At 35.2% G+C, this 11,881-nt stretch overlaps 2 protein-coding genes across 2 annotated transcripts; both read right to left on the bottom strand.

Moving 5' to 3' along the window:
* Positions 1 to 307: 307 nt before the first annotated feature.
* Positions 308 to 1,129, bottom strand: LOC127849684 (transcriptional regulatory protein AlgP-like). The gene is made up of 2 exons (XM_052382464.1): positions 1,103 to 1,129; positions 308 to 724 (listed from the first exon to the last, which is right to left on the bottom strand). The coding sequence occupies exons 1-2, from the start codon at positions 1,127 to 1,129 to the stop codon at positions 308 to 310; spliced, it is 444 nt and encodes a 147-aa protein (XP_052238424.1).
* A 1,170-nt stretch (positions 1,130 to 2,299) lies between these two features.
* LOC127849037 (polyunsaturated fatty acid lipoxygenase ALOX15B-like) lies at positions 2,300 to 11,367 on the bottom strand. Its single transcript, XM_052381764.1, has 5 exons — positions 11,284 to 11,367; positions 7,001 to 7,097; positions 6,234 to 6,344; positions 5,525 to 5,765; positions 2,300 to 4,401 (listed from the first exon to the last, which is right to left on the bottom strand). Exons 1-5 carry the CDS (start codon positions 11,314 to 11,316, stop codon positions 3,060 to 3,062), a joined length of 1,824 nt encoding a protein of 607 aa, XP_052237724.1. The 5' UTR covers positions 11,317 to 11,367; the 3' UTR covers positions 2,300 to 3,059.
* Between the last annotated feature and the right edge of the window lie 514 nt (positions 11,368 to 11,881).

The following is an 11,881-nucleotide window of genomic DNA, read 5'->3' as shown; positions in this document are numbered from 1 at the left end:
TATAAATAATTGTTAAAATTGTTCGTAGACAACGTGAACAAGCGGTGTGAATTTTGCATGAATTTATCATTTATTTATTCCCTTTATCGTTAAAATTATTGGCAAACAGACAACAATAAGGACTTCGTATTATTAATTTTTAAAACCGAGTTTAAAAATGCATACACTGTAGAAACTGATCAATTTGCTGTGGTTTAAGCTCGAAGCATTCATTTTTAAAAACCTACGAAGTCGCTCGCGTTAAAACATAAAACCCTGTTCAATCCGATTGTTTTCTCGCGTAATATGTGACCTGAGCTTGACTGACTTACATATCCAAAAACATGGCGGTAAGGTATGTAGACTTGTTTTCTCTAGCTGGCTGGTTGGCTGGTTTGCTGGCTGACTGGCTGGTTGGCTGGCTCGCTGGCTCGCTCGCTCGCTGGCTGTCAGGCTGACTGGCTGGCTGGCTGTCTCGCTGGCTGGCTGATCGGCTGGCTCGCTGGCTCTGGCTGGCTGTCTCGCTGGCTAGCTGGCTATCTGGCTTGCTGGCTTGCTGGCTTGCTAGCTTGCTGGCTGGCTTGCCGACTGGCTTGCTGGCTGGCTTGCTGGCTATCTGGCTGACTGGCTTGCTGACTGGCTGGTCGCTGGCTGACTGGCTGATCGGCTGGCTGACCGACCATCTTTCTGTTTGTCTGTATATCTGTCGGTATGTCAGTCTGTCCGATCTGTCTGACTGACTGGCCTAAATAAATAACCTCATCATAATACAATAAAGCCCCTTATTTCCTTGTTCGAAAGTATGTATCCTGGACTCCTATGAGTAAATAGACTTAACTCTAAAATTATTCTTCTCTATTTAATTCCCACGGGAATCTGATTAATATCTTATTTTTTACTTACAGTTTAACATTCTTATATTTTTTGTATTTTTATACTTCAATTGTTCATAGCTTTACCACCCTCCCCAACATTAAATTAATAAAATACATATAATAAAACGATATATCATTATTGGATCAACTTTGATAATGATTTATTTTACAACGACCTATGTGATCGTTTAAATATCAGTGCTAGGTACATATTTCTTATTCTTTAGTATGTAAACAATGTATCTTACCGACACCTGGAATCGCCAAATTACCATCAATTACGTTGTATTATGTTTATATTTTATTAGTTTAGCCAATATCTGACTCTAAGAGACTTGCTAGTTATTGTCTGAGAATGAATGCTATATTTGCTAAAGACAACCTCCTGAAAATCATTTCGTTGATTTCCATACAAAATTGTATTACGCTATTAGGGAATTTTAAGATAATATGCATCTCATACTTTATGTTCTTTGTTTTTAACGAACATTTTATGTTGACAACGTATTTTTTTCTTAGTTTTTCTTATTAAAATAGAAGTATTAAACATATATTATTGTTAAGTTGAAACAAACAAATTAATTGTAAATCGTATTTAATAGCGTCAAATTTATATAATAGTGGCATGATCATACCGAGCTGTTTAGGAATGAAAGTATGAGCGGAGCAACTGCTCCAGCTCGTGTTACTGATTTAAAGAGATTTGCAATCGAATAAATCTGGGATTTTAAAGCATAACCATTGATCTTGACATTAGCTGAGAATGCTTAAACTCAAACAGGCTTGATACAAATCCAATGGGTCCAAGTGGTCAAACATGATAGAACAATTGCGTTCGCTTCGGTTTTGTCATTAAGCTTTTATCAATATTTGTTCATTTTATTGAATTTACAAATTGCAAGGACAGTGCTGTTTTAAAACAACTCGCCAATGAAATAGAGCAAATAAAGAGCAAGTGTTAGATCTTAAGTCTCCGCAATACGTAAAAAAAGCAAGCCAATGCCTGAATATTTCAGAAAATCATGTGATTGAAACAAATGCAAGTTCGAGGATCGACTGGTTCCAATCGCATCTAAGAACGTAGGGCTACCTATAATGCATTATTGTGAATACATATAATGAAAATAATCATATGCAGATTATTACTCTAACTGGTACTATATTTTAATTCGAAAGTAAAGTTCGCGTTTGGAATTGGCTTAAAAATTAATGACTATTATTCTTTGAAGTGATTAGATATGTGCTAGTAAATCTAATGGTATTTCTACTCCGCAGTTTAAGTAATAAATGTCGAATTCATTTGGCCTTACAATCTGATATCAGATTACTTTTCTTAACCTTTCGATGAAAACAACAACCATTCAATTAAGAAATCATAAAGGTAATTTAAAGATTTTATTTTATATAAAAAGCAGAATAATATATATAGACAATATATGAAAAAGTAAATATAAACCAACCCAAGGAAACAAAGCACATAATTTCAATGTCATATTGAAACAAACATTTGACCATTAAACATTCTTAATTAAGCGTGATTAGTTTACATTGAGGCACACAATTTGCTAACATGAAATGGTATATCATGATTGCAATAAAAAATACCAATTTGACAAACAACAACAATTCAATATACATATTTAAGAAGCTCTACTTTTAACGTTCAGTCATTCAATAAAGAAAATAATGGCATGCGACAAAAATGCAACACAATTACAAAATATTTAGAACCAATAAACGAGAACATGTATGCGCAACAATGACAAAGTTTAGACATATATTTATAGACCTGTATCACTTATACAAAATATTGGTCTCCAGTACAGTCCCATACTCATTTACAAAGAAAGATATACATGATATAACAGCAATGCAAAGCGTTACACGGAATGCTAGATAGCTTTTAATAAAGTAGAATCAAGTGAAATAATATTCTGATATTTGGTTAAAATGTATAAAAAAAATCAACACGAATGATTATACAAATCAATCTTGCACTAAATTCAGGCACTGATCCCGGAATCCGCAGATCACACATCTTACTGATCACACAAAGTACGCTGTTTGTACAAAGTAGTCAAATATTAATGGAATTGGGTATTACGATTGGATACATAAAGTAGGTTATTTGTACAAATTACTTAAACATTGATATACTTGGATATTCAGATTGGATACATAAAGTACGTTGTTTGTACAAAGTACTCAAATATTGATAGAATTGGGTATTACAAGTGGATCCATGTAATCATATGGAATTTCTCTTTCCATGTTCCGTTTTTGGATTTTTCTATGAATCTTACACAGATCGGCTCTAAACTTCTTCACAATATGCATCGCTTTCGGGTCATAGATGTACCGTTGGTCGAAATCACCCAGTTGGTTCCCGAATGAATGATCACTTAGGATTTTCACTATCGTCATCAATTTGTAGTGATTCAAGCGGGGTTGAATGGTTTGTATGACGTCAACCTCGGAACGGCTTCGTCTGTCGCTAGGTGGCTTTCCGCGAAGCATTGACGGGTAATTCATAGGGTATGCGTATTCGTCGTACTGCTTGAAGTTCGCTGCCGCGTGACCCGCGCTGCAGGTGTAGATAATGCTCGTAACTACTTGAATCAGTTGTTCACGTGATGTAAATCTCCCGTCGACCCCTTCAACACCAAGAATACCAAGGCCACCATCAGGTATCGGTCTATCCAGATCTGCCCGCCAGTTCTGTATCTCATAATCTTCACTCAACTCCTTATCGGATGGATAGTAGAGGTGAACGTAGTCTGTTACGTATTGTAGGATTGCGTTGTACGTCATCAGCGCATCATCCCGAAAGGGATAGTCAGGAACTACGTCTGTGCTGTCTACACCTCGCTCTTTTAGGTCCGCCGGGAGCGTTCCTTCAACGTTGAGCCTCCATTTGGTTCGGTAGCGCCTAATCAACTCGTAGGCTCCTTCCGTACCCACAGAAACGACTGTGTTCATAAATTGACCTTCCCCGAGCAAGATATCTAAAGCAAGATAGTTGATGGTCATCAGATACATGAAGTGCGGTGCCATTATTTTAAACATCGGGTGTGACTTGGAGAGATTTCGATTTATGGATACCTCAAATCCCTCCATAACGATGTGCGTGTATCCAAGATGGGTGTTTGCTTGATGAACGCAGGCGTCTGCATTGTTGAACCACATTTTCGCGAGGATCCACGTGTATTTGGGATCGGAAGGTAGAAAGACTGGGTTATCGTGGGCTTTGTCTTGGAACAGCTGAATGGCAATGGGAACTATTTTGTTGTCATTCCTTCGGTAAAACAATGCTATAGGAGAGCAAACAACAGTCCCTTTGATCGTTGGACAATTCCGTAGAATTGAGTGGTCTATTATAAAAAGACGCTTTTTCTTTATCGCCGACTCCAATGTATCATTTTCTATGAGGGGTTTGAGCATTGCCGGTGTTACCGCAAGTGTCTCTGGTATTTTCGTACAGAGTCTGATAACGGTGTTGTTCGTGCCAGCAAAACGCTGCATTCCGAATTTGACATCGTCTTCCCATCTTAAAATAACAAACTTTAAAGTGAATGACTTTAAATCAATGCATATATGTGTACAAATATCAGTATGTAACATATTTTATAGACCGTTTGATAGTTCTGTGGTTTGGTGAGAAAATATAATTAATGAAACGTTTCTTTAAAAAAAAAGAATACTGATTCTTTTTACGGTACTATTGAAAAGATGTAGATTGTACGAGACTTTCTGGTGATTGCGAGAAAACAACGAACAAATCGGTTTCAACTATGGAGTGGTTCGAATGATTTTTACTGTGTTCCGAGTTGCAGTTGCGACATTTTAAAAAAGGTGATGCCAAAACATTTTCATGTTCTCATTTGTAAGAAAATTGCTAGTAAAACTTAATGATTTACCGCAAGGGGGTAAAACAACTGTTCATTGTGTAAATTACCAACCACTTGAGTTTAAAAGGGTATAAAATTACCCGTTGTTAACTAGGAAAACGGTAGATTATTATTTACATGGTGAAAATTATAAGTCGTCTGTGTGTATCTCGAAGTTCATGAGATCCTTCCGCGACTAGAACTTCACTCCAAGCACTCCTTCCTAATTTACTTACTAGCCTTACTAGTTGAGACGAATTTCTGAATCATAGCTTCAATGTACAGCTATGTGTTTTAAATAAAGATTTTATGTAGTTTTTGGCGTGATCTCGAGCTGCAGTGAGAACCGGAGTACCTGACTTGTCCGGTATGGTGACCACCAACCAATAACATATGATGTTTGGAACGGGGATTGAGTACGGGAAGCATACGTAAGAAGCGCATGGAGCAACAACTGTGCTTAACGAACAACAAATGAATGGCTAGAATGTGTTTACACTAAACTCAATATATACTAACCATACCATAAACAAATTAACGCTATCTTTGATATCAAATAGATTATCTAGTAGAATGCAAAGTAAATCCTGTGCAATATTAAATAAATCATATACCATACTCATCTCTTAAAGTATATACATTATATACATCTAAATATTCCTTTCGCAAATCAATAAAATGCCTGATTGTAACAAACCCGATATCGCAGGCATTGAAAGAATCAGAATGTTAATATACTTTGACAGGATATGATTTACGTGGAAAAATAACAAAGTAAAATACCGTGTGATGTCTGATGGATGCGGAAACAAACACCCAAATATTTTTTGGACGTCATTGATGCTTGTCCAATCGCCTTTTTTATGCTCAATCGCCATGGTCAACCTCTTCCTGTCCTCTACTGCTTTGGCATAATGTCCTGGATTCAAGTGTGGAACGACTTTCACCTGACAGGGGATCCCTGCGACTCGTTGTGTGTATTCGAAGAGTTTCCGCTCACCATCGAGGATTTCCTTTCGTTGAACTGTAAAAAGAATTGTAATGGTTAATTAACATTCAAGATGGCCACAATACGAGATTATACACCAACTATTAAATATCTGTGCTTTTTAATTTTACATGCGACGGGTTTTAGGCTTTGGTCACCCGTAAGCTTAGCGTTTTTTATAGTATTAGAACATATTTAAAATAGGGTAAACATGAACAATTTATGAAGATTTTCGAGACAATCTGCCTAGCAGTTAAGCAGTCGATGACGTTTGAATAAAAGTTTAAGCATGACGCACGAATAACAAACGGTGACAACAAAAGCTGACCAAAAGCACGTATAACCGAACAGCTCGAACATGTCATATAATTAAGTAAGCAAAGTTACAGCATATTGCCAGGTCTGAATGGGCTTCATATTTAACGCATGAAACCTGTAAGCAGAGATGGTAGATGTTTAAAAGCGCCAGGAGAAGTTTTGGTTTTCAAATTAACGATGTGTTACCTTGATGTAGATCGTACTTTGGCAACACGGGTTCCCTCTGTTCATTGACGCTCACCGCAATTGGTGAAAAAAGCAGTGGTGCGCATCGCTCGACTCCTTGAGAATATGTTCCTGAAAGGTATTCGTTGATTTAATATTAATAATATAATAATAATAAATGGTATTCGTTGTTCTAATATTAATAATACAATATCATAGTTGAATGTCGATTTTACCACGACCCACGACTTTTTTCTATAGTCAATAAAGGAGAATAAGTTCAGATTATTCTGCACAAAACCATCGGTCAAATGTTGTATAGGTAGATGCGGACGTTCCAAGAAATTTGTCAGTAACATGCATGTGCTTATTGAGGAGGACATGCGTATTCGAGGACTGAATGCGTTGAAGTGGTGAGGAAAGCTGTAAATGACTTACAAAATGGCGTCTTTTTATGTTTTGTTAGAAGAGAAATGATAATGTTTTTGTTTGAAGAGCGTAGACGTCGAAATAATAAGTTATTTTAACAATATGAACTGGCTAACAGCATGAAAATATCCGTCGTCTTCTTAAAAATACTCCAAAAGACGCCATGTATAAGTCGTTTACAACGAACCTCATTTATACTACTAACCTCGCTTAAACGCAATTTACAAAAACATTCTCAACAAATAGCTTTTTGTTTATATTAATCTTTCCAACAAATTAACAACACTTAGCACGACTATATGTTGTCGACGGTTTTGTGTAAACGTTGTTGGTTATAGACCCTCTTTGTTCATCGTTACCATATATACATTCGGTCTCTGTAATTTTTTCAACCATCCATTCTGTGTTTTCTCCGTCGCCGTGTTTCCACAATTGCATTGTATCCACTTTCTCCCACTGAAATACAAAATGATAATTTTGCAATGATAGTCTTGTATCGCCTCGAAAGGAGACATATACCGACCCCATCATCCTTCCGCCCGTCTGTCTGTACGTCCCTTCTTCCCAAGGTCCGTGCGTAACTTCAATTTGCTTGTTGGCCGGAGCATAACTAAAAAGTTGTGAAGGAATTCAAATGATACGGTTACAACCTTTGGCTTGAGGTACACAGTTTTCATTACGTGATTAACTGACACGTTAATATATCTCAGATATTTTTTTTCAGATATAGTATTAAGATAGTTTTCAAGTATGACACTAGTCAAAATGAACATTTAAACAATAATGTATTCGAATGAAGACAAATAATCCAAGTGTACCACCCGTAAAAGAGAAACACAATGGAAGCTGTTTGTAACCGCCAGATTGTCGGTATTAATACTAGGGTATTATTTACACAGTTGTACACATGTGACGTGCAGTCAGTCAGTTCCGCTTCAAACCCCGTTCCCATGAGCATGTGAGTTTGTTTGGTGGTCAGTATACCGGACAGGATTTTTTTTTCCGTTTACTTCGGCTTACCCCCCACAACACAAGACCATACCAAAATTAAAAATCGTTCAGCAACGCAACAAATGAAACCTAAAAATTAAATTGCATCTATAATAAAATAAATCAATTGTTTATTCATTTAGGACACTCTTAGGGCCCATACACAATGCAGCCTCAGGCGCGGAAGGACGTCATTAACTTCGAAACACACGCACAACAGTACCCGGTCTATACAACTGGAGCCTATGTTAACGCTTCATATTCTGAGCGAAGGCCTGTTGCCTTAGAAAACTAAATTGATATTTCTAAACAGACAATAGCCGACAAAACACCAATTTTTAAAAGAATTGAAATTCACATAATTGGGTCTAATTGAAAGCGAATAGTTGTTCTCGGAATGATATAAAACCAAAATCTGTGAAAACAATAAGCAGAACTTTTTGATTGCCTTACTAACCTCATTTCAATTGCGTAACTACATTAAGCTATAGGGTTTAATCATTACCGATATCAAGTTCACATGTCTATTTACTAGGGATGGGACCGAATATCCGAATATTCTATTATTCGAAAATCGGCCGAATATTCGAATCCAAAATTCATATTAGAATATTCTATTTTTATGCAAAGGTCCCTCTCCTTATACCATCCCGTCTGTCAATTATCATCTCGTTCATTGATGGAAGCTGTAATCAAAGCAATGACGTATAATGGAAACCCAAACTGCGACTTTGTACATGTACTTATAACTTTTTTGGAAGTATCTTTGCATAAAAATATAATATTCGAAAATGAATTTTGGATTCGAATATTCGGCCGATTTTCGAATAATAGAATATTCGGATACAAACTATTTTCTGACAATCAGTGCTAAACCCTTTAGTGACCGAGAGGTGGACGTTTTTAAGAACTTAATGAGAGAAAATCTTCATAAACTAAAAGCAAAAAAAGCGGCCACTTGTTACCTAAAAAGAAATGGACACCATGCTCGTTGTAGTCAGAAACTTAGTACAAAACATTATTTAAAGCCCCATTAACACTCAAAATCAAAGAATATTTCGTAAAATAATTCGTAAAATAGTTGACCCATACAAAATCATTGTTCCTTAAAGCAATATCCAAAATCTGAACGCTAGATGTGGTCTGGTAACATAGATTTAACAAGATACATTGTTACCAGACCAGATCTAGCGTTGAAATTATGGCTATTATATACGGAACACCTATTTTGTATGGGTTAACTTTATTTTAAGAAATAATTAACGAAATATTCGTTGATTTTGAGTGTTAATGGGGCTTTAGAAGGATCTGTCTGATTATGATGTTTACGCATTGAATCGCAAAACACACAATTTATCGGGATGATATAACTATTGTGGTTAGTTTACATTAACAACATGGTAATTCACATGGACCGAAGTAGGGTGCAACGAAGCAATTCAACGAAACGAACACATAATTTTTAAAATATGCTGTCACAAGATTTATTTTCGAATCCCGGGTGAATACAGTTTCATGCTTTTGTACATAAGTTCACGTACTTTATGATCTGATCCCGGCTGTATAAAGTTTTAAGCAATAAAAGTGTGCGTTTTGCAACACTGCATTTGCAAGATAAAATCTATATTTGAAATATGAAATGAGTAAAATAGACATAAAATAATTCTTTGGAACGAAATCACTTGCATTGAGTATCAAATTAACTGATGTTTGTATTTAAATAGCTAATGTGTATTTAATATCTATGCCATTAAGCATTAAATATTGGGGACTAAAAATGATAAATTATTCGTTTCAAGTTACCGAATTAATAAACGTGACATCACTAAAATTATGTTTCAATTAAGCTTTATTTAATTTAATTTTTACATAGTTGATAAGTCTACTTATTGCTTTGTTCACTGAGCTTACTGTACCTTATGCATATTGAAGAGTACATAAAACAGAACATTGATAAAGCTATGAAAAGGCTGATTTTTCCCGCGATTGGTTAACATTAAATCTTTAATGCAGTCTGAAAGAGCTGCCTACCCATAACATACCGGTAATGTTGCACTCGAGAAGTAGAAGTTGGTTGTCAATAGCGGGCAATACAGGGATTAGCGATGGTAACTTTTAGCCAGACAGAGCTTGAATAGCGAATTTTATTGTGAATTTATAGAACGTTTTAACGAATATCTGAACAAATTGTCTCATATCTAGTCGCCAGAACAATCACCAAACTTGCGGAACTGTCCCGTCGAGATCTGGCATGTATGATTTAATTCCGTTATCCATATATCAAATCAATGAGTATCTAATCAGAATTTAGTTTCTCAAATCTAAACCAATTAAATCGTTCTTAAATGGTTCTTTATTCCAGAAAACATAGCGAAACCAAAAGCATAAATATTATCGATAGAAAGTATAGAAAGTAATCCAGATCAATTATAAGTATTGAAATAAATTAGAATTACTGTAATGTGTTTTCCTGAAATATCTTACATCTAATGGAACTAAACAGTATTTATTTAAAAAAAAAGAGCATAATAATCAATGATCTTTAAAAAAAACATTACTCTATCCTGTTTTTCAAAGCTGCACATAAAATACGCATTATAGTGGAATTTGTGGCAATCAGGAATATTAATTTGCTCCGGACGGTCATAAATTCCGACATTTTAGATATACGGTTTAAAAATCGTTTCCAGTATTCGTTCCCATCCCTACTATTTACAGAAAGAAAGCAAATATGACGGTTAACAAGCTTTTTGTATTCATCTGCCAAGTGTAATTGCCGTCACCTGGTTGTGAAAAATACATGTATGATGCAATAATTATCAATTGTGAAAAAATGCAACTGTCCGAACATTTAGAATCATTAAACATAGGGTGAAATCTTTATTTTCAAATAAGCAAGTCACATAATATTTTGTATTAAAGCTAGAAAAGAGTTTTAATACAAATTTGAGTGTCCGGAAGCTAAGAACAATTTCGGTAACTGCATTGAAAGATGCCTTAAGGAATTGCGTAGTACAAAAATCTCCGCTCTGTAGTCTCAATATTCATTCATACAATGTATTTGCAGTTTACGGGTAATTATGTGAAAAACGGAGACGAGCATTATTAAGGAATAGCCGTCAAAAGCTCACAGACCTGATTTTTCATTATTGCAAATAAGGATATTTTATTCAGTGTTATTAAATATATCTAGTAGTATAAATGCAGCAGTATGTAAAGATGAATAAATAACTGTTCCAAATATAAAGAAGAGAAACTCCAGCTAATGGAGCAGTATTGCATTCTTATTATACACAATTTCGTGGTCCTTTATTTAAGGCGAGTGACCAATTGCCAAAATAGAACGGCACAATACGAAACAATATACACACATAGTACAAAATAGCTGGAGTCACCGCCTTGGAACGGTCAATGCAAAGCACTGGGAGTTTAAACCGGTTTTAAAGCGCTCAACCGCACACTTGTCCAAGCAATATTCATGATACATGTACAAGTGTAAAATAAAATGTAACCTCATAGCATTGCAACTCATATTTAACAATAATAAAAGTAAAAACCGCCATACGTAAATATTTTTACACCGTAAGTCGTTTTCAAAAGATGAATATATATACATATAATATAAACTATATATATAAACAAAAACACTTACTTGTTTATTATTGTGATTAATTGTAAACGCCATTTTCTTCGACGATTTCGTATGATACCTCGTACGTCCGCTTTCTTTCCCCAACCAAACTAAATGTTCAGCAAGCGCAGATATATACAAAATAGTCGCTGCAAGGTCTAATACTTTTGTACTTGTCAATTTGACGGCAGTGCAATATGTATGTGGGCAATCTATAAATAGGAGTTCATGGTTATGAATTATTATGCTCGATTTTTAAGAAAAAAATACAGGTTTATCTTGTTTCAGCCAAGGTTATTTTACAATTGCGTTGGATATTTATTACTTAAAATTTCAAATAAATTCGTCACTCTATGTCTGTTTTTTGTTTAATTATGCAGTAATAAAAAATGTGAAATCAGATTAACTTTTAATGATCCGTACATCCCATTGAATATGCAGTTATAAGAAATAGATACAAATGTACTTTTGTATTTGAATAAATTTAGTTTTGTATTTGAATATCCCACCCTCTTTAATACGCTTGTGTTGTGGACAGTTGATACCTCTTTCTTAAACGCACATAGAAATTATGTTGTTGCGCAAATATGCTTATATCTGTTTGCGATAAAATAATGCA

Source organism: Dreissena polymorpha, chromosome 1, assembly GCF_020536995.1.
Source record: "Dreissena polymorpha isolate Duluth1 chromosome 1, UMN_Dpol_1.0, whole genome shotgun sequence".
NCBI classification, from domain to species: domain Eukaryota; kingdom Metazoa; phylum Mollusca; class Bivalvia; order Myida; family Dreissenidae; genus Dreissena; species Dreissena polymorpha.
Note: the sequence above shows the minus strand (reverse complement) of the source record. Positions and strands in the feature narration are given on the sequence as shown.

Excerpts from the sequence above, each read along its gene's own strand:
- LOC127849684 (XM_052382464.1), bottom strand. The coding sequence starts at position 1,129 with ATGGTAATTTGGCGATTCCAGGTGTCG. Across the intron at positions 725-1,102 it reads TTTGGCGATTCCAGGTGTCG|GCCAGTCAGTCAGACAGATC; the intron begins GTAAGATACATT and ends TTATTTATTTAG.
- LOC127849037 (XM_052381764.1), bottom strand. The coding sequence starts at position 11,316 with ATGGCGTTTACAATTAATCACAATAATAAACAA. Across the intron at positions 6,345-7,000 it reads AGAGACCGAATGTATATATG|GAACATATTCTCAAGGAGTC; the intron begins GTAACGATGAAC and ends AATACCTTTCAG. Across the intron at positions 4,402-5,524 it reads CATCCATCAGACATCACACG|ATGGGAAGACGATGTCAAAT; the intron begins GTATTTTACTTT and ends TGTTATTTTAAG.